The 23,637-nt window shown below is 39.8% G+C and overlaps 2 protein-coding genes across 3 annotated transcripts in view; both read left to right on the forward strand.

Moving 5' to 3' along the window:
* LOC108001912 (uncharacterized) overlaps positions 1–3,288 on the forward strand; it is a 164,417-nt gene extending 161,129 nt beyond the window's left edge. Inside the window, exon 12 of the mRNA XM_062073090.1 lies at positions 3,195–3,288. The gene's annotated coding sequence lies outside the window, so the exon portion shown is untranslated. The remainder of the gene's footprint in view (positions 1–3,194) is intronic.
* Positions 1–23,637, forward strand: part of LOC107994501 (heparan sulfate glucosamine 3-O-sulfotransferase 1) — a 154,002-nt gene that overhangs the window by 124,365 nt on the left and 6,000 nt on the right. For both annotated transcript variants that reach the window (XM_062073093.1, XM_062073092.1), the window contains one exon: positions 1–23,637. This exon is cut by the window's right edge and continues 6,000 nt beyond it. In XM_062073093.1, coding sequence (XP_061929077.1) covers positions 1–612 — 612 coding nt within the window. In that variant the 3' untranslated portion in view covers positions 613–23,637.

A 23,637-nucleotide genomic window follows, 5' to 3' on the forward strand; every position in this document is an offset into this window, starting at 1 on the left:
GTACCTGAAAGAATTCGAGCGATGAACGCGAGCGTGAAACTGTTGCTGATAGTGCGGGAGCCAGTGACCAGGGCGATATCCGACTACACCCAACTACGTACACACGCGGCCACCGCCTCGACGATGACGAATGGCACGCCTCGAAGCGTGCAACAGCAGCAGCAACAGCAGCAGCAGCAGCAGCAAGCGGCGCGCAGCTTCGAGGAGTTGGTGATACGAGCGGACGGCAGCATCAACGAGTCGTACAGGCCGGTCGCCATCTCACTTTACCACACGTACATGCACAGGTGGCTCGAGGTATTCTCCAGGGATCAGATCCTGATAGTGAACGGCGACCAGCTGATCGAGGATCCGGTGCCCCAGTTGCGCAGGATCGAGAACTTCCTCGGGCTGGAGCCGCGGATAGGAAGGCACAACTTCTACTTCAACCACACGAAAGGTTTCTACTGCCTTCGAAACGAGACGTCGGAGAAGTGCTTGAAGGAGAGCAAGGGTAGACGGCACCCGCGCGTAAGCCCCGTGGTTGTCACCAAGCTGAGGAGGTTCTTCAACGAGCACAATCAACGGTTCTACGAGCTCGTTGGGGAGGATCTCGGCTGGCCCGAGGAATAACCATCGTAGAGGTGGCTCGATCTCGCCGTATCTCTATTGTGCCGTGGCTGCCACGTCGGGCCCAAATTTTTCTTTTTTTTTTTTTTTGTCTCGCGAAGGATTTCTCAGACGCTGGCCTCTGCTTCGATTCAAGATCGAGCTACTTATTCGACGAAGATTCCCTCGAAAATGGAGGAAGGCTGGAAGAAGAAGAAGGAAACACGTGAAGGTGAAGGAAAGAGGATATCTTCGTGATCTTGGAATCGAAGAAGGGATATTCAAGAGTCGGTCACTTTTCGACTCGAGAAATTAAAATTATAACTTATCTGAAAGTCTTTTTTTTTTTGGGAGGGTGAACGTTACGAGATTCTTCGGGAAACTTCTGATGGCGCTTCTCGTCGTGGGAAGGAATTAAGGCTGATCGAGATAAGTACCTTTTATATTCTACTCAGATTGGCAGGTCAACATCGAAAACGCACGGGTAACACGGTCGATGACAATGGAGATAAGATTTACGGAGAAGTACAATGTGCTCGAATTTTTAAAAACGAAAAAAAAGAAAATGCATTCTTCTTTTCAATTTTCAAATCGTCAAATCAAACATTTCACATTCGTCAAGGCGGAGAAATTGAGGGCGAACTTGTTCGTTGATTCGTTCGGCGACAATGAAAGGAAGAACGGAGATGCGCGTTTTTCTCGAATCGAGAAACCACCCCTCTAGATCAGCGAAGCCGTTAAATCGAATGGATGCAATTTAATGGATTACAGGACTCCTCGTTATTAACGGGGATCCTAAATCGGGTCTCGTGTTCGCGTCTTTGCGTGCCAATTGCTTCGATCGCTTCGATACGTCGATATTTTCGTTCGTTTAACGGCTAATCTCGTCTCGCGCGACGAAAACGATACGGCAAGTGCTCGCTATCGAGTTTGTTACACCACGTTATTCGGTTTTCGTTGTTAGAAAAATCGACAGAGCAAGAGAAACGTTAAAATTGAACCGAGCATCGGTGTTATTCTTCGGTGTTTGAAACGAGCAAAAAATTCGACCGAAACAGAGGCTTATCTTATCTTATCTTATCTCATAATGCCCATTTAATGGCTCGGCGACCAATGGCGGATCAGCCTCGACGTAGTTAATCTTTATTATTTATTATACTCGTAACTGACTTTACTTTTTTCTATTTTCGCCGTAATTAGAAACTTTCAAATTCAACCGTCGAGACGATGGTATTATTAACAACGGAATGTCGATCGGGCGACTAAACTTTTCGTTTAATTCTCGAATCGAGTCGATCTCAGGGAAGAAATAAACACCATGATCCATCGATTGAGAAAAATATAAAGATTCGAACGGCGAAAACATTTACCTCGAAGAAATGCCGTAAACGAATAAACCGAAAATTAAACTTTTATTTTTCCACCTGGATACAATATATATTCAAGAAAAGAATAATAAAAAAAATTGGATCTGTAACAATCATATTTTGATAAATTCGTCGATTCTTCGTGTATTCTCAAAAAAAATTATTAAAACAATTCGAAGAAAACGTGATATCGAACGCGCGCGAAACGAACGCGAGATCCCTCTCTTTCCATTCCCCTGCTATCCTCGTCGTTCTCTCGTGACACGAACCGATGAAACACCTCGCTAGATGGACAGCCGATTAACCACTTAGACACGACACGGGATCGAGGATCGTTTGAACGAGACGATCGGGAAGAAAAGAAAAAAAGAATCGATCGAAGCGTCTGTAAAAATCTCTCGGTTGGGATAATAATCGATCCTTCCTAATATCGGCCACGTGCCACGAGAGAGAGAGAGAGAGTGGGTGGTCGGTCGGTCAGAGGCGACGTCCGTCGATTCTCGTGGAACGAATTCGAGCACATTGTACGGCCGCCAGGCCGTATTTAGGTCGATCGATCTCCGGTAAGAGTGTGCCACCAATGATCGCCATCGATGCTTGTGTGTTACCCGTTGCCTCCGCGTGGCTGCGAACCAAGGCACGTCTTGTTCCATCCTACCGTATCTACGTATACACGTAATACGTACACGCTCTACACACGTTACACCGGACAGGAAGACAGGTTACTACGATAGCAATAGGTGGGTGGAACGGATAAAATTAGTTGAAAATAATTTGTCCGAAATTATATCCATATCTCTCTTATCCCCTTCGAACTGTATTCGTTCGATCGAAAATTCTTCGTTTAGATTTTTCTATCTCCGTTCCATCCTGACTGATCGACCGACTGACTCGCGGTGTGACGAAGAGACGGAGTGACGGAAATACGGACGGGGACGACACTCGTTCACAGCAAGTTAATACGCCGGCCAAAAGAAAAAAAGAAAAAAGAAAAGAGAGTACGTATAGGCGAGAGTCGGCGAGGGAACGATCTCTCGGTTTTTCACCGAGAAGAAGGGAAGGGGTGGGGTAGGGTAGGGTGGGGTGGGGAGTAGGGAGGGGGGACCGAGGTCGCGTTCCACGCGATCCCCGCCACATGGATCACATTGGTCCGTGAGTTATACATATCGCGTAGGTTAACTAGTTGGTATAATATATTACAGAAGATTTAATATTTTTATAATCCACATTGGAAGTTGTTATATATACGAGTATAAGCTTATTAAGTGTACAGGGGGAAGAAAAGCCACACCCGTCTGTGTATATAGTATATAATATATATATATATAAAAATGGGGAAAATGAGTGAGGGCCGCTCTGTGATCCTTCGATTTCTTTCTTTCTTTCTTTTTTGCGCATCGCGTTCGACAGGAGGGAGATGCGAAAAAAAGTATATATAGTACGTCGCGTAGTTTTTGTTCTTTTCGAAGGATGCACGACTCGTGAGGGGAATTGAAAACCGATCCACGGTTTATCGCTCGCTTCGAATTAGGGACGTAAGCACGAAACGGATACATATCAGTAGAATGTGATAAAAGCGGTGTAATGCGATTTTTTATACCTCGTGTAAATTTATTAGAGATATAATATTATAAAATCGAGTATAGTAAATCCAATAAATCCAAAATTTTATCCGAGTAAACGGAGAGAGATATAGCGGTTTATTGATCACGATTCATGCGAAATAAAGAAGAAGAATAATTTTTCAATTCTCGATCTTTTAATTTCCCAGCTTTTTAATCGAGAGAATCTTTGAAAGATTACGTAAAGGTAATACTGAGATGGGGGATGCTCGTGTTTTCCATTCACCTTCCGTTCTACGTAAATAGTATTCTTATATCCGAGATTGAGAATAAAAACGATATATATCAGGTACATATATATGTGTGTGTGTGTGAAGGGGAGATAAAAGTTGGGAATAAAATTGACCGTTTGTTTCGAGGGAGGAAAAGGAAAGAGCGCGTTGGATGTTTCGTCAGGGATGGGCGACCGATCTCAGATGCGTGTAATAGGCAGCAGAAAATTGCTCTCGAGGAATCCTCCAATACGTTCCCTATCTTCGCCGTCCATTTTGTACGAAATTCGCGACGAAAATAGAACTCTGTTATACTCGAGATTCGATTTTTCACGAAGATGCTTTCTCGGTTTTTCTTTAAACTACTTTTTCCTGGCTTCTCGTACCTATTCGTGCAATTCGATATTTCTATCGAATGAAAAACTAGTGGATCGAAAAATTAATTACCTATTTATTTCATTAAATATCGTGACCATATGAAATTGTCGTTTCTATTGAAAGAGAAACAATTATTTTCTCCGACCAAATTCCATTTTTTATTAAATTATCGAATATTTTATTTTTTAAAATCGTGAAACGAATGTCATGATCGGTCGGTAAAATATTGTCACATCACAGAAGGTTCGTGTCTGTCGACTAACGAGACTCGTTTCTCGATCCATTTCTCGGCTGTTACGATATCTCCTCGTTTCGAAGAAGAACGACGAATCGTTTCCTTTACGGACAGCCCGTAACCATGCTTTCGTTATTCCTTCACAGCTTGCGATTCTAATCGAAAATGGATTCGTGTCGTTTCGAGCTCTGCGCGACGACCGCGCTTCGAGACGCCGCGACTTTTTATCTTCCTTCGATTGGCGTTGTTGCCACTTTTCCGATTTCCTCGCTTTCGCTCGAATGCGCGAAAACCGTCCCAGATGCGTTCAATTCCGCTTTCGCTTTCCGTTTATCCTCGTTTAACATATTTCGGCCTACGTCGAGACTCGTTTCTTCGAGATTCTCCCGTCGATGGAATCTTTTTCGAAAACTAACCTAATATTTCGATGCGCTTCGACTCGAATATTTCGTGGCCCAGCTTAAATTCGTACAGGAACGATATTCCAAATTCGTAAAAACGAACAACTCGAAGCACAGATAATAATGAATTATCGAATAAAAATTAAAATTTTTCGATTTATCGATGGAATCTTCTTCGAAAGCTAATTTAATATTTCGATACAATTCGGATATATTCGTACAGCAACGATATATTCCAAATTCGTTCACTTTTGAAAAAATAATTATATTAATGCGAAAAAGGATTATTGTTAATAATTATTAAAAACAAAAAACTCGAAGCACTCGATAATGAATTATTCGACTTATCGATCGAGGAATCTTTTCAAAAGTTAACCTAATATTTCGGTACATTTCAGATGCATTCGTACGAACGATATTCTAAATTCGTTTACTTTTAAAAAAATAGTTAAACAAAAGTTAATGCGAAAAAGATGTTATTGTTAATTATTTCTTGATATTTTAACTTTTCTTCTATCTTTCAATCGTAAAAACAAAAAATTCGAAGCACTGATAATAATGAATTATCGAATAATAAATTATTCGACTTACCGATCGAGGAATCTCCTCGAAAACTAACCTAATATTTCGATACGTTTCGGATGAATTCAGGAACGATATTCCAAATTCGTTCACTTGTGGAGAAACGGTTAAACTGATGACGAAAAGAGGTTAATTACGGAAAATAGGTTAGGTTAAGTAGAGTTTACGAGATCGCGGTTGATCGTTATTTCTAAAATTGGCAATTTGATGTGTTGCGCAATCTAATATAACTCTTTGTGTAACCTTGGCCGTAGCAGTTAATTACTTATTGAATCGAGATTTGAACTCCTCTTCTATCTTTCGATATCTTTCAATGGTAAAAACCCGATAATAATGAATTATCGAATAATGAATTATTCAACTTGTCGAAGCCAACTTTATTCTTCGTTCCCACGTTTGGGGCGAAAAATATATATTTCGAGCGGGGTATAATAATAAATTTAAACATTCGTTTCGACAATTAAAATAATCTCTCGTCTCGTTCGATTTTGTTCTTTCGGTGGCGCAATTGCGATAAATTTCCAATTTAAATGGAAAAAAAACATTTTAGCCGTTCATTAAATCCTTTTTCGGTGTACGATGGCGAAATTACATCCGAGAACTCGTTTCCATGGGCGAGGAAAGGCGAAGGAAAAAGTTAAATCGAGAAGCCTTGGGAAAATCCCCCATTCGTCTCCGTTCCCGCCGTAAAATTCCTATTAGACGGCAGAAAGCCGCGATGCTAAAAATCCCCCCTCCTCTAACAAAAATATATCGTGTTGCTGGAAGAGCGAGTCGACTCGTATTGTTGATACAGGAAAATATCACGCTTGCGTAAATATTAATTGATAATTAATCTCGTCGAATCAATTAATCCTCTCCTTTTGATCAGAACCTCTTTGAAAGGGAACCCACGAAGGATCCTCGAGGGTTTTAATCGAACGATCCGTTTACTCGTGAGGCGTGGAATATGAGAGAATTCGCGAGTAAACCGGGAATCCTTTGATCGAAATATCCTTCAAAACATGAAGGCAATATAACGAAAATTGTTATCTTTCCTCCCGCTTCCTGATAAAAATTACTGCCAAGTATTCCAACCGAGTTTCGAAAAAAAGAAAAAAAAAACATCCATCGGTCCACGTTCGTTTTGTTAAACGCGAAGCGACAGCAAAAAGTGATTTTCGTTATGCCCGTTAATCCTTCGTATTACGGATTATATTTGATGTTAAATTAAAAGTAGAGTAGGTATTTGTTTGACAAAAATAAATAAATAAAATGCGCGAATAAAAAGGGCGTTTATTTATAAATCTATAACGTCAAAAGTGGAAGCTGTCAGCGGAGAAAATAAAATAAGTGAAATATTACAGTTCACCTCTCGGTTTTCAGTTTTATACAGGCGCGCGTGTGGCCGTGCGTGTGAATTTTCACTTGAAAAATTAGCATCAATTTGTAACTCGGAGAGAAGGGGGGAGGGAAAAACAAAATATTCTGTCCGAACGGTAATTTAAAATTTTCTGCAAAATTCTCGACATTATTCTCGAATGAACGCGAACAAATGATGAACTATCTCGTGTACGAGAATGTTTCTTAAAATTTAAAATCGATAATAAAACGTTGTATCGAGATATATAAATATGTTTGTTCGTTTGTTTCGAAGAAGAATTTAGAAATGACAATTGTTTATTCCCTTTCGATGATATGACGGGATGTGCGCATGCGCATACGCATGCGTCAACGATGTTGAAACATACGCCGATTTCGATGGGTCGCGCATAAATACGATATGCATCGTATTATGTAACGATATATTGTGTTGTATATGCGAAAGGGGGTAAAAGTGACTTTGGGGATCTTATCTGGATATTTAATCTTTACGACGTTACCTTTATGATATTTCAAATATCGAAGAGAGAAAAAAAGGATGGTTTTATTTAACCGTAGAGAATATCTTCCATGCAAGATTTCTTCTTTATCTTCGAAAATTGCGCAGAAAAGCAAAGCCGAGAGCATAATTCCACGATGGAAATTCCATTTCGATCGAGAAAATGTATCTTCGTAACTGTTCTTAAAAATTGCTTCTGGATTAAAAATTTATTAAAATTCTTCCTTCTTTTTTTTTTTTTTTTAAAATTAATCTACGCGAGTAAAGATCGTAAAATCTTACGATCGAGAAAGAAGGAAGGGAAGGGAAGACCCACCCACGATGTTTTGTCGTTATTTTAAAATTCATAGTTCCGGTAGTTTACGCCAACTGGTTGGTTAGACGACGCGAAAAAACCAGCCACGCGAGCGAAATTCAACGCAAGCAAATCCCCTCCCCTTTCTAATACATCGAATCTATCCATCCGCGTGGATTAGACGGATATAGGCGTTATTCTCGGCGCGTGTTAATTTCGAGGATGGAGGAAAGAAAAGGAGGGGGGACAAAAAGGTACAAAACAAGCGCGTTTCCCTCTCGTAAGGCAAAGAGACAGGCCATAAATAATCCGCTTTACAGCGGCGGTGAGTCGTGCATCCGCGGAGGTTTGCCGTTGAAAAGTGCAGCTTGCATCGATGCGCCCTGTTATTCCGTGCAATAAATACTCTCTATCTCTCTGCGCCCTGCGGGGAGAAATTAAATTTCGATCACAGAGCGCTCGATCGTGATCTAGGAGGAAAGGGAGTTGAGGGGAGGGGAGGGGAAGGGAGAGAGGGAGGGATAAAAATTTCAACTCCGGTGAATTTTTTACGCCAGTGATTTCGCCGTGTCCTTGCGCCTCGAAGCGAAAATCGCGTCGATTTCCCTCGCCTCGAGGGAGGAGAGAATATAATCCCCCCGTCGTTGTTCGTTCGATCCATCGTTTGAATCTCGCGGCCGCGTATCCGTCGGCAACGAAGGGACGACGTTTATCGATTGCACGATGCCGAGAGATCGCATAACCCATACATATCAAAAAGTGTGATACAAACAACTTTTTTTCTACGGTATATACACGCGTGTTTTTTACCATTAAGATGATTATGGTGTTAATTATCGTTGTTGCGAAATTCGAAACACTTCTACGCAGTTTTTAACGAGGTTATTTTGCACGAGGTAATGCAACTTTTAAAAAAAAAAAAAAGGAACGTGAAAAATATTCAAAATAGACTTCCGTGTAATACGTTGCGCGTTAATAAAGGATTCGTAAAGTAATACGTTTGGAACATGATTGTCGCGTCAATTTGTACTTTCTATATATATATGTTTTTATCTAATAAGATCGTTTTTCCAAAATAAATATAGCGTATTGATTTTAGAAAAATGCACGCACGCGCACACGCACATCTACACACACACATATATATAACGCGTTAAAAATTCGTATTACACGGAAATATATTGTACAAATTAATTAATATTTAAGAAATTTTTGAACGAAAGTTATTATGAAAGTACGTGTACATATATATATACATATATAAACGTAGCAAATGTGGTGAAATAATTTATGCAATGAATCGCATGACGAAACAAAGGTTTTCACGAAGCTTGTTATCGCTTGTTGTCCGTACAACCATTGATAAATTCTCACTTGTTAATCGCCGCTGTCAAAGCAAATGAATTTACAACAGGTGTACACGACGTTTAATTCAACGACGACTCGACTCTTACGCGTCGCTCAACCGATCGAACCTTCGCTTAATCTTCGACCGACCGAGTGGGTAAACACTCTCCCACTCCTTCCCCTTTGAAAAATTAACAAGATCCGTGCCTTACGCGAGTCGAGATAACGATCGATCGATCGACTCAAATCGAAAAAGAAAATATATATATATTTATCAAGAGCGGAATAATTGCGTTACGATTTTCAAACTCCTCTATTTTTATAACGCGAAACCTCGCTTTAACACGTGCGTATACGACAGAGATGGAGCCACCGCCGCCGCGACGAGAAAAGAAAGAGAGAGAGAAAGAGAAAGGAGAAGGAGAAAAAATTACCATAGTTGTTTCCTCGCTCGCTTCTCTCGTTTCAAAGCTAAAATTCCCGCGGGGAAACGCAATGGTTGCATCGGCCTGTATCCTTGCGTCGAGGCAAGCAGTGAATTATACCTTATTACGTGGCGGAAGAGCCCAACTCCTGTAGACGTCGCTCGCGCGAATAAATTGTGTCTCTGGCGGCGACGGACGCAAGGAAACCCGGCGAACGGAAAGATTAGAAAGAGACGCTCTGGAGAAAGAGAAAAAGAAAGAAAACACGGAGAACTTTACTTTGTAACGTCGGACCGGTACAGGGCGGTGAATTAATTCGGTGTATTAAAGCACCTCGTCTCTTTTATCCCTCCCCGTGCTCGTTTCAACGTCGTTCAACGTCGTTTCCTCCCTTCCCCCTTCTCCATCGCCGTGTGTTTCTCGCTCGTTCGCTCGTCCTTCGTTCAAAGGCAAACCGCCGCGACGCTATCGCGTTAGATTTGGTTACGTGAAACGTTCCCCTGTTTCCTTTATGGGGAAAGGATGGACCGAGCGCGGGATGCTCGTTTGCGGATCAAATTTATCTCTTAATCATCCGACCAGACAATGTTTTATCCTGCGATTAAAGTTGCGTTTAAGTTTTTTTTTCTGAATTTTTTCGCCTACAAAATATTTGTGGAAACGTTTCTTTTTCATTCGGCGATCGACGCCATCGAATTAAGTTTTCGAAGAGGAAAGTAAGAAAAGCGTGGAGAAAAAAGAATGGGGAGAGGGGGATAGAGATAGAGACCCTGTAAATTGTCACGATCGTTTCATTAATCTTCCTCGCCGATCATTTTTGCGTACAGTGGTGTGATAAAGTTTAATTCAACGCGCCAGGATAAATGGAATCGTTAAATAATTTCTGTTCATAATTCATCATTTTCTCGATTTTATCTCGTGTAATCCTGAAATCAACCGATCGTGATTAGAAAAGTTTTCACTATCTTTCCCCGATTATCGACAAATTTTTTCTAACGTAGCGTAATTTTGTTTAAGCTCTACGAATCTACGATTTCTCGTTCGAAACGTATTAATTACGAAAATCGATAAATTACGAAATACGTACGTTGGAAACGAAGATTCGTCGGAAGTTGCAAACTTGAATTTAAAAGATATATTCTTCGATGCAGTTATTAAATTTCGCGATTGTAGAGAATTAATTATTATATGATAAAAAAAAATTCAAACTCACTGACGATACGATTATAAATTTTCCTTAGGCGAGAGAAAAGGTTTTTTTAGGATTTCGGTTGGGTGTCGTAGTCGGCCAAGCGAAAAGGCGAACATTCGGTATCGGGTTGACACGCGACCACCGCTCGTTCGTTCGTTCGCTCGTTCGCTCGCTCGTTCGCGAGGCTCATTTAAATACGGAAATAAAGTAATTTCGCGTGACAGCGGTAATAACTCGCGCGCTCTGATGGCGCGCACGAGAACTACTCGTCCACGGTTCTCATCGGATTCATCGTAATCGCGACTTGATACACCGATGCGATGGAAGGCCGATTATTACGCGATATTATTGCGATCGCTGGCAACGCGTGGCGCGATTTAAACGTGGCGTCTTCATTTATTTCGCCGCGCAAATTAACGAAGGAAGGAGAAGGTTCTTTATATAAGCTAACCGCGTTTTTGTTCTTGGATCTTTGGACTTGGTTCTCTACTATGGTTTTTTTTTTTTTTTTTTTAATTTAAAAGGAAAACGCCTAGGTCTTTTTTAATTACGTTGAATAAACCGCACTTTGTTCGTCGATTCGTTGTTCCAGTTCTCTTCCTCTTGCTACATCTTTGCATTCAGTTTTCTATACTATAATTTTAATTTGAAAGAAAAATACGAGTATGTTTTAGTTGCGTTGGATATGGACGCCGCGTCCGATGGTTCTTTGTAGATTTTCGTTTTTCTTTGCTAGATCTTTGTAGGTTTTTTTTTTCGATTCGAAGAAAAAATTTAAAAAGGCAAAAAATCTTTTAATTACAGTCGAATAAACTTCGTTCGTCGATGTATTTTATTCTTTTTTTTTTTTTTTTGCTTGATTCGCTTTTCTACGTTTTAATTTAAACGAAGAAAAAATTTTAAACTCGAGATCCTCCGGTTGAGGCTAATCTTGTCGCTCTTTATATTGTACTTACTAACTTTTTCAATTTGATTTGTCACATTTAAAGGAAGAAATGTAAGATCTTCTAATTATGTGGAATAGAAATTTTTCGTCGATTATTCACCTTGTTAGAGCCGTAGCTTTTTACATTTTAATTTGAAGATTGAAAATTGAAAACGTTTTCTTACATTTTAATTTAAAGAAACAATTTTAAACTCTGGATCTTCTCGCTGGGTCCTTGGATTTCTGTATTAATAATTCAAGGGAAAAAATTGAAAACGCAAAATTTAGCTAATTCTTTACATTTTCTTACAAAGCTCCATATCTTCTTGCCGGATCCTTTCCACGTTGATAATAATTCGAGGGAGAACATCGAAAACGGGAGAAGGTATTCTAATTACGTGGAATAGGTTGTGTGCGCGTGAAACCAAGCATCAAACGTCGGATCGGAATTTTCACAGGGTTTCAACAGTCCCTTTTCTGCCCTCGCGCGGCCATGTTTAATCACGATATAACGGGATGGTACGTGGATTAAAAGAACTTTCGAAATTCTGCCGAAGTTTTTCCATTTTGAACGCTCGTTTTCCTCACGATGCCGGGTTTTAATGTGATTGAATCACCTTGCCACGAAACGAGGCGTCTGGACCTTCGCAGGACCAAGATATTTTTCACGCATTTCGACGAAATTAATTCCCATCGTATTTTAAAAGTTGTTTAAAAGTGGAGAAAACGTGTATATCCGTTAATCTTCGTTATCAAATTTGTGTGGGATTAAATCGTTTAATCGATATTAATTAACGTGGAAAATTTTAATACGGATGAATCGATACGTGGCTTTCAATATTAAGAATCGTGATCGTCGCGAAATTGGATAAAATTATTAATTAAAAGGAGAGGAGGATATTTATAAATATTTATCCTTCGAATTCTATTTAGAAACGTTTTTTAATATATCGAAATATTTAAATAAAATCGTTCCTTTCCGATCGAATGAACTGTCGAGGAACATTATTCTTGTAAATTAATTTTCGATATTTTATAATACTCGTCATCGACGGTATTAACGGAGTTTTAAGGGTGCATTAACCAAGCTGAAAAAGTAAAAAGTTAAAAATCTCGAATAAAATTAACTTCGTAGCTGTTACAGTCGATCCCCTTTTCGAATAACTTTTCGTATTACGATTATTTACTATTATTATTATTATTATTACGTTTTCAACGATAAATTATCCAAGTAACTTTATTCCCAACTTCACCTATTAAATTTTCCATTGTCGCCGAACGAATCAAGACACTTTAAAGGAAAATTAATTCTTCTTCTCGTAGATCGTGCGTATATATTGCAACAAAACCCTTTCTCTTTTCCCTCCAGTTGAAAATACGAGCGAAATCGTGTTATTTTCCTTTCACGATCTCTGATAAATTCTAGCAATATTGTCACTTCAATATCTCTCTCTCTCTCTCTCTGTCGTTGCGCGTTCAGAAAACGATTCGAGATGCGCCAATCAGAGATGTCCAATCACGTTTAATTGTCCTCCCTCGAGCCAATCAACTTAAAACCAGCGACCTAAAAGTCCTCCCACTATGTGTATTGCAAATCATCCGAAAACCTCGTCCAAGAAATCTTTTCGTCACGTTAAAAGGATACGTTTTCGTTTCTGTAGAATAATTCATCGAGAATGAAAGGATGTTTGGAGAACTTTATGTGAATTTTATCGCTCGTAAAGCGATTCTCCTCGACTCGAATTATTCTAATTCTTGGAAAATAATTATTTATCCGAAACTTTCTCGTTCCAATAGTCGGAGGATGAGGATGAATTTCGTTCGATTTTCCCTTTCGTGTCTTTTTTGTGCTCGTTTCTCCCTCGTCGTCGTTCCATCTTTCACTTGGTTCTTTTCTCCTTTTCCTCTCCTTTTTTGTCTTTCAATCCAAAGCGCAATCGGCCACCTCTCTCTCCTTCAATCTAGCCCACGATAAAAGCTCCACTTTTGATCTCTCGAGGGTTGCTTGCCCCCCTTTTCTCCATGCTAGTTACCCCTTTCGTTTCTCCATACCCCCTCCTCCCTCCCTTTCTCCACCATTTCTCGGCCGTTCCACTTTCGCCTCTTTCAACTCTACGTGTCTTTCCTTTTTTTCTTTTTTTTCTCTCTTTTTTCTTTTCCCTTCCGCCACGGTGCCCCCTTTCCCCTTTTCGACATCGCGATGTCCCGATTCTGCCTTTTACACCTTCCTTCGTCGAAGAATAGTCTATCTTTCCTCTCCTCCCATATATCGAGAAATTGGCCGGTTAAGAAGACTTTTTCGAACAAAAAATCGAATTGCTTCGCTTGTCAACGTTCAACGATGACGCGACGTGGCGAAGATAGATTAGATTTATTTCACGAGAAAGTTCGATGCAAACTTGGTGGTTCGATTTAATTTTTATTTTCGATCGAGAGGGAGAAGAAAGAAAAAAAAATGAAGGGAGGGATGTTTAAAATTAGGGGTGTAACCTTGGACCGCGACGTGTCTCTCAGTTTGTCTCTTTTTATTTTTTTTCTTTTAATCGAAATCCTGTTACAACATCTGAAGCTGAAATTGAACTTAAATTGGAACATTAATAGGTGGAATTGTAGAACGGAGACGCGAAACTCGGTCAATCCGCTCCTCGATCAATTATCGTTTTTCACCGAGCTACGAGGATTATGCGGACCGATGCAGAACTTTTTTCTTTTTTTTTAATTATGAAAAATCAATAACGAAATCCTAATTACGATAATTAAAAAGTCGAGAGATCCTCTATTCGCTCTTTTCTTCTCGTAAAAAAAAAATATATATCATCGTCAAAATTTATACAATTGTAATAAAATTACAATCGCGAATCGGTGATTAAGACAATTTTCGTATTGGAAGTTTCGACGAGAGTTGCGAGAGTTTAATTTATTTATTTATTTGTCAACAAGAGGAGGAGTCCGAGACGGAGATAAAAAAGGTCGTTGGATAAAGAGCGTAAAAGGAAAATAAAGTTTCGCGGCCATTATCGTCGCCGTCTATATTTAATCGGGTCGCTGCGGGTACAATAAAATTGGCCCGATCGATTTTCCATTAATCGGCCATTAGTATGCAATAGCTAGTTTGCCCGTAGTTGTACGAGAAATGACTTCGGTCTCGTGAGATAATAATAAGGCGGCAATAGTCCCGCGAGGACGTTTCACTCTATAAACCGTGTGTGTGTGTGTGTATCCACTGACCTTTGAGAGAGAGTGTTCTTTATCCGTCGAATAATGGGCCGTATAATCCGACGTATTTGTCTTATTACCTCGAAATTGCGAAAACGCCTTTGCACGCTCGTTCCTCAATTGCCTTCCTTCCTTCTTTCGCCTCGCTGCCGACCTTCCCGTCATTCTAAAAAAGACAAACAAACAAACTAGATTAAATTCTTGAAAATAACGTATTCGAGGTACGATGTAATAAATTTTATCGTGATCTGTCAATAAATCTAGATTTTTTCGATGTTTTATGATTGTTGTTTCGTTTTTTTATTTCTTGGAAAGTATAGGAGTCGTTCGGAAAGTAATTTCGTTTCTTCACACGAGTGTCACTAGTCGAACGTTCATCCAGCCAACTTCGTTCTAAACCGTGTTATTCGGAAAGTAATTTCGTTTCTTCACACGAGTGTCGCTAGTCGAACGTTCATTCAGCCAACTTCGTTCTAAACCGTGTTATTCGGAAAGTAATTTCGTTTTTTCACACGAGTGTCGCTAGTCGAACGTTCATCCAGCCAACTTCGTTCTAAACCGTGTCGTATATTTTGAGAATTGGCGTTTCGTAGTTTATTTATGAGAAAAATTCGTTCGATTCTGTGCGATTGCGTTTTTCGCGCGTGATTTTTTTGTTACCGAAAAGGTAAGAATTGTTGAGAGAGTATTAACGGTATGCCAGTGTCAAAATTTCGTTCCGACAATTTCGACGTTAAAAATGCGCCACGAATAACAACTCGAAAAATTGCTACGAGATTGAATTTATCGAATTTGACTGTTCATGATCGCGTGAAGCGAGATTTGGTGTTTCATTGTCGTGAAAAAAAAAAAACGAAATTACATTTCGAACAATCCAATAGTTAATCGTCGCACGATTATACGTGGATCGTACGTGAGATAAAATGAATAATTCGCCTGGAAAGATTGATTAATTTCACACACGAGAAAGAATGGAAGAAAATATTTAATACGTCGAGGATAGCGTGCCAGGAAACTCGAGAAAATTGAAACATCCAAAACTCGCCTAAATGCCCGATATCTATACCCATGTTGACATTTACTACTACCCACTCCTCATTGTCAGGGATAACTGTTCTCACGTTTTTGGCAATTTTCCAAAGCTCGTTCGAGCTCGTTCCAACTCGCTCTTCGCAAATCACCCCGTGGCCAACGTGTTAAATAGTTATGCGAGACAAATTGCTCGGCACAATACACCTCCTCGTTGTCCATGGAGAAATGATAACTGGATTGAATCGATCTCTTTCTCTTTCTCTCTCTCTCTTTCCCTGTTGCTTTTTCCTTTACGATTCGGAATATAAGGTATTATTCCTCTCTCAAAGAAATGTTTCGAAATCCTACGAAAAAAGAAAAACATAAAAAAATAACGGGAAAAAGCGAGTTTTATATATAAAATATTTACGAGGACGATGACGCAAGTTTTTTAATTCGTCGTCGAGTTTTCCTCGCGCGCGTGTATGTGTGTGTGTGTAATGTTATGAAAAACAGCGGAAGCCTCGGTATAACGCGTCACGTGGAGGGAGGGAGAGAAGGGAATTTACATTTTCTACGCGTGAAGCTGCGCCCAACTTTGTACATGAATAATTGAAACGTGTCATGAATCAACTGATTTCAATTTCAAAAACATCCAACCCTTACGCGCGCGCGCAACTTCACGTTGAACGTTTAACATGCAACGCGTATGAAACGATGGGGCAAAAAGATGGATTAAAAAAGGCAAGGAATAAAAAAAAAAAAAAAAGAAAAAGAAGAAGAAGAACGAAAAATGGAAGATCTGGTTTAGTTGCAAGAGAATGGAGGAAAATTTAAAAAAAAGTTAAGAGAAAAGGTTGGAATTGCGTCTCACGAATTACAAAATTCATCCTCTTGATCCGAAATATATTTCAACGCTATATAAATTTCTACTTCGAACGAGACATTGTCTCCGTCGCGTTACACTTAATTAGAACGAAACCGCGATTAATTTCAAGTTACCGACCGAAGAAAATCTATTTATCCGACCGGGTAAAAAATGTTTGTCTAACGTGAATACGTGAATACGCGAATAGAAAGAATCTTCAAGACGATTCGGGAATTTGTTCCTCGTATTTAATAGTTTAACGATTGCGTAATAATATTTCGAACGTAATAATATTACTTGGCAAGAAAAATCGTGAGGTGAGAGAATTGATAAATCTTAGTCATGCGATTCGATATTTGTTCGACTGGTCAAATTTTGCATTCGTCGGCAAAAAAGTCACGAGCTCTCCAACTTCAATTTCCATTGTTCGAGAGCGTTTCCAGCCAACTAGTTTCGCAACATTTGTTCCTCAACTTCGATTCGATTCGAAAGTATCGTTTCACAAGAGTGAAGTTTCGACGAGGAGAGAAAACAATCGCGAGCAATAACGCGGAAAATGTTTTTTTTTCCCCCATCGTAAACTTCGGACGATTTCACTCGTGAAATCGACTCGATCTTCTTCTCTCTTGTTCCCTTTTTTTTTATTTTTTTTATTTTGAATAGAATTTACGCAGGTCGAGTTGTCATCTTGCTCAATGAGAGAGAAAGAGATAGAGAGAATCCGTTTCACTTCTCCGTATTGGAAAAGCGCGGTGGCGCATCCGAAGCTGGGAAATAGGAGGAGAAAGGGAGGAAGAGGATCCTTTTTGAAACGAATCAAGGACACCACTTTACGTACGATCTTCAACCGAATCTTCAAGTCTCTCTTTTTCCTCGAGATTTAAATGATAGTCGAGGAAGGAAGGAATTGTTTCGAGAAAATGTTGTTCGCCTCCCCATCGAGAGACGTTTCGCTTCCGTTTCGTACCTTCAACGGAAGTTAAAAACTTCGAATGGACGTATCTTGATTTCCAATGTTGCCGCTTCGAGCTTGTTCTTGGCATCGAGGCACGAGGATGTTTATGGAAATGTATCTTTGCATTTAACATAAGATACGAAAATTGAAAAATGGAGGATGGAAATACGCTTCTTTTTACGAGTAATCTTCGAACAAGCTTCTATTCCATATATTTCATTTTTATGATCGATTATTTTATTCGATAAATGGATTGTTATATTATTAGCTCGTTCTGACCAGAAAATTAGCATCGTGTAACTAATAAATCATTCTTTATCCAAACGATCGTTTTAAGAGAATCGAACGCGAATAATGGAATCTCGGATTCGAAGAAAATTATTCTAACGCAGAGAGAGAGAGATAGAGAGAGAGAGTTATCGAGTGCCCTCGTTAAATCGATGGGTTTGCACACCACGACGTTGACCAATAATTTTTGAACGGGATAACAAAATTCCATCCATCGGTGAAATAATTTCATCGCGGTACGGAACGGTGGTACATTTACGGGAATTTTAATGGTCAATTGATCCTAAAATTGTCAAAGGAGAGCGTGCAAACTCACGTAATCACGTCGATAAATTTCACGACGAAACGACGATTCTATCACGGATCCCATCGCGGTTCGAATTCGATTTTCGTGGGGGCTTGTAATTTTTCGCTCGAACGTAAGATATTTATTTAATCGGTGGAAATTATACGGGTCATTCCCCGCCGAATTTTCGATAAAATTTCGTCGATAAAATTATTTCATCCGGAAGGACGTTCGAACGAGATGGAAAAATTATTTTCGTTCCTCCGTCATGGATAATAGAAATGGAACAACGTGAAGTATCATTCGTTAGAGCATAAAATAATTTCGAAAATTAAGAAACAAATTTTCTTTGTTACTTAAGAACACATGGAAGAGTATCTCTCTTTAATAATATCTTATCATCGATTTCAATCAAATTATTCTTCATTTCTAAATTATTAATCCAATTTCGAGTATTCATCGCTCTAATCTAACCTAACCTAAAATTTTAAAAACGTACACGTGTATTATTTTCATACAGTAAACAGCTCGATCACTTAACCTAACCCAACCTGAATCTAATCTAACGTTCATACAAAATATACGCCATTTGATTCCTCTTTTTTTAAAGAGGAACATTGTTCAACAATTGAAGATTGATAGAATATTTCGTTACTTGCCGCAATTAACAGAGAGAAGCGGTGTTTCAATTTCCATTTTTTTTCTCTCTTTCTTTTTTCTTTATTTTTATTTTCCACGCATAACTGTCAAATAATTCCGTTCGGTTTAATGGGATTATCACGAATAACGCGAATTGGACGCACGTTTCATGAAAAAAAAAAAAAAATCAATTTTCGCGATACGAAGAAATCGCGGAACTGAATGGTTGACGGTTTCCTGACAAGCCGGCGTTAAATGGCGACAAAATCTCTGACCCCTCTCTCTCTCTCTCTCTCTCTCTCTCTCTCTCTCTCTCTCTCTCTCTCTCTCTCTCTCTCTCTCTCTCTCTCTCTCTCTCTCTCTCTCTCTCTCTCTCTCTCTCCCTCTCTCTCTCCCTCTCTCTCTCTCTCTCTCTCTCTCTCTCCCCCTCTCCCTCCCCCTCTCCCCCCTCCCGATTGTCCAGGATGAATGGAAAGAATATTTTTGTTAAATAGAATTTACGGATCAGAAAGATTACTTGTATTAATTTTTCCACAATTGATGGGCCACTTTTATAATGCAAAAATCTTATCGCGATTTTTCTCTCGTTTAACGCTTTTCATTTCTTTTTTATTTTTTCGTATACATTATTATTTTCGTCCTATCTCTCGTACAAAATCGATAAAAATTCATCGATCCGTCGTTTCTCGATAATTAATAATAAACTTTTGGAACGTCAATTTTTCGAAATTCGAATCGTTTCGAAATTTCCACCGTGGAAATTATTCGATTCGAAAATTTATATATGATAAATTTTCCTGTATAACAATTTTTCCTTTTAAAAAAATTCGATCGAGCCGATAATAGTAACTGCGTAAGGTGCGTAACATGCGATTCATTGGATCAATTATTCAGTTATATAGAAGAAAGAAAAAGATGTACTGTACTGTAATATTTTTCAAGAAATATTTATTATTATTTCTTAGTTTCTTAGAAGGAGGAGGAGGGCGATCGTTTGCCATTGTGTGCGGTATCGTGCTCACGGGGCAAGGGGGGAAACTTTCACCCTCGCGAAAGTTTTAATAAGCATCGTGACGTCGAGACCTCGTGGAAATCTCTGCTCGACTTATACTCGTCCATTCGATCGATTCTCTTTTGCTATTAATCGGGGGAGGGGAGGGGAGGGGAGGGGAAGGCTGTTCAAACTTTTCTTCCGTACGAACTTCGAAACGGCACGTTTCACTTTGCCTTCGAGATCCTTGTTACATTCTAATCGAATCTGGCCGGCGACGAGCCAGATGCGAATTGGATAGGGAGATTTCGAGCCACTCTAACGAGAGCAACTCGTTCTCAACTGGGAAACTCATTCTCTCTTGATTGTAATCACCTGGAAAAATAACTTTGGTCGAGAGATTTTTAAGTATTTCTCAGAGGAGATAATGTCAAAAATATCGGTTCATTATAATTATCTCGCCTCGAAAACTTTACTTTGGATCGTCCTTATTTTAATTTTTTTCGAGCAAATACCGTGGATTAAATTACTGAAATAACAAGTAAAAAAGAAAATAATATGTATATGCTCAACTCTGATATTTTTTTCTTTGAATCGAGCTCGAGAAAGAGATCGTTAATTCTCGAATGGCCGTCTTATCTCTTCCTCCCCCCTCCCCCGACGCGCTTAGAAAAATAACAAATATCGGAGAATAAAAAAGAAGGGTACGAGATGCATAATATTCATCGAAAAGAAAACGTTTTCGAGAAAAAAAAAAGAAAACGTGAGAAGCGAAGGGGAAATACGTTAGGAACTCTCGAACCAGGTTTAAAGGGGGAGCTCGTAAAAGCTGGTTGCGCAAAGTTTTGATAACAATCGAGGTAAGCCCGTATACCGGCCGGATAATCAAATATATCCCCCCTCGTGCAATTTCTCCTCGACAAACTCGCGGAATCGAGTCGAGTCGAGTCGAGTCGAATGGAAAAAATAAAAGAAAAGGGAAGAAAAGAAGGAAATCGACGCGCGTCCGCCTTCGAGGCCGGAAACGGGAACGAAACCGGAAGTAATAGGCGAGTGAACCTTTTTTTTTTTTTTTTCCCCACTCTCTCGTTGATCGGCTCCCGTTAAAGAGTCGTTGAAGAGCGGAATTAACGTATCGTATTCGCGCGTGAGCGAAGTGGGAAAGGAAGGAAGGAAGGAGAGAAGGAGGGATACTCGACGATACTCGGTTTACTCGATCGCGGCGCTCTCATCGACCCGCCGCTCATCGATGACACCGCTCAACCGTCATAGGTGGTCCCGTATTCTCGCATAGATACACTTCTGAAACGCTGAACGATTAATTTTATCGTTCGATAGTGATAGGCGAAAATATTTGATAACAAGCGATTACAACGTTCGGAGACAGTGATTATTCATTATTATTATTAATTTTTACGCCAACTTTTGCGTTCTAATCGAAATACGACTCGACCAATATCCCAACAATGCCCGATCGGTAAGGTCACTGAGTATCGATCTGTGAATAATGTTGGAATCTTTATTTCTCTTTTCTTAGGAAGCGTATGATAAATATCATTCTACGTTACAAGGCATATCGTCACGCGTGAGCAAATTCGTCTTCGCTCATAGATCGAAAGAGCGTGAAGAAAAAGGAGGATTTTAATTATTTCTTTTTTCTTCGTACTCGGTAATTTTAACTCGAGTTGCTGGCTGAATTAACTCGGGAAAAAGATAAAAGCGAAAAAGATACGGGGGGGAAAAAAGATAGGAAATTTTGAAGGGACTGCTTACCGTGTAGTGAGGGGTTCTCTCTCGTTCACAACTCTCTGTCTTTTTTATTCGAAGTTGCGGCGGCTGAGAAGGGTACGAGACCTCACCTTCCTCTCCATTTTCGTTGAAACTGAAAAGCGATGCTTTCGAAGCCCGTTTAAAATTAATCGGCGGTACAAAGCCGCGGGAGTGGGGCTGTTTCTTCGGTTGGAATTTCCCTTTTTCACGCACGTTTAATCCGGGGAAACAATCGGGGACCGTGGTTTGAAACGCTACGAACCGTGGCGGTTCGCACCGACCGACCAGATGCGAAATCCGTTCGTTTAAACATTCTCTCTCTCTCTCTCTCTCTCTCTCTCTCTCTCTCTCTTTCTCTTTCTCTCTCTCTCTCTCTTTCTCCCCCCTCCTCTCATTCGCCGGCATCAATTTCCCCCGGCGTGAAACGATCCTGGCAAGAAACCGTTTCCACGAGTTCGGGTTGCGTGCACGCTGGTTGAAAACAGGACGGAAATGGGAACGTATCGCGCGTATCGAACGTGACATTTGCATAAAGCGGAACGGGGAGAAAGATTCGCCTCTCGGATCGGATCGAGAGGGATCATCCCTTTTATCTTTCTATTATTAATTCCCTCCCCCTTCTCCTTCGTGGAGAAAGAGAGAGAGAGAGAGAAAGGATTTCGATTATATTTCCAATTTTATTTCGGGAGTGAAGATGGCGTTGATGTCAACACCTATTCTGCCATCTTCGTGCATCTTTTTCGTAACGTACTTCCTTCTCCCCTCCCAAAGAGTTACACGCGCGTACATAAAACTTGAAGACTATCCCTTTCCTTGTCCCTCAGAAGCAGCGAGAGCGAGAGAATAACCGTACGCTCTGCGTTCGAATGAATTCCTCTCCTCGCTGCGACACTTTTTCGACCGGGATCCGTACTTTCTCTCTCGATTATTCGAAATCTTCGAATGCTCGTTGTTGCGTAAATCGGAGACGGATCTTCCGTTTTCTTTCGTTACAAATTTAAGGAGGGGGGAGGTTCTCTCGAAGGCACTTACGAAATTAAATCACTCTCCCCCCTCGCTGTAAATCCTTCTCGACTTCGGTCGGATAGAATGTTTCAACGCGCGGATCCTTTTCATCGGGTGGCGCGATAATGCCGCCAAATCTATTCCTCCGGAGAAGAAAATGTGTCTCTCGAGCCTTCTCTCCAGCCGCCAGCTATCTTTCTCTCCCTCTCCTTTTTTTCTTTTTTTTTTTTTTTTGCTTCCTTCGCTCGGTAGTCGCGTTCAGTCTTCTTCCTCTTCCATCCCTCGTTGGCCGTGTTCGGTGAAAGTGGTGCTGATTTATTTAAGAGACGATGCTACCGGCGAGATTCGCGCGGAAACGAAGAAAGAGGGAGGAAGGGAGAGAGAGAGAGAAAGGTGATTCCCTCGGTCGGAAATATGGTGATGAATTCGGGCTGATGTTATTGGAAGTTGAATAACGGTTAGTGGCTCTCGTTGTCGAGCCGTCCAATGTATCTTTGTGCGGGTTTTAATAATAAAACATTTCTGAAAGGATGTATATCTTGCGATGTGAATTTCTTGGAAGTTTCTTTTCTTTTTTTCTCTCTCTCTCTCTCTCTTTTAATCTTGCTAGAAATCGAATTTATGGTTTTATTCGTTGGATTTAATTAGATTATTTTGAAATGTTGAAACGTAGCTTTTAATATCTAATAAGACATTTCCGGAAGGATGTATCTTTTCTTCTTCTCTTTTAATCTCGATAAAGGTTAGAAACGTGCGAATTTATGGTTTTAATCGTACGTTAAATGGTTCTCGTTGTCGAACCGTCCACTTTATTCAACGTGTCTTTGTGTTATCTTTGTGTGACTTTTAACGATTCCAGACGTCCTCGAAGATTCTTTTCTTTTTCTTTTAATTTTGATCGAGGCTAGAAAACGAATTTACGGTTCTATTTTTTAGTTGGATTTGATTAGATTATTTTGAAATTTTGAAGCGACTCTCTTTTAATTTTCTTTTTCTCTTTTAATCTTGATGGAGGCTAGAAAAGAGTGTGAATTTATGATTAAATAATTTGCAAGAATTTTAATCGTTAATTGGATTTCTCGTAACTCTTAACAACAAGACACATCTGTATCTTTTTCCTTTTCTCTCTTATTCTAATTTTAAAAATCAAATATTTGCAAGGATTTTAATTTTTAATC

The sequence above is a fragment of the Apis cerana genome, linkage group LG3, assembly GCF_029169275.1.
Source record: "Apis cerana isolate GH-2021 linkage group LG3, AcerK_1.0, whole genome shotgun sequence".
Lineage (NCBI taxonomy): Eukaryota > Metazoa > Arthropoda > Insecta > Hymenoptera > Apidae > Apis > Apis cerana.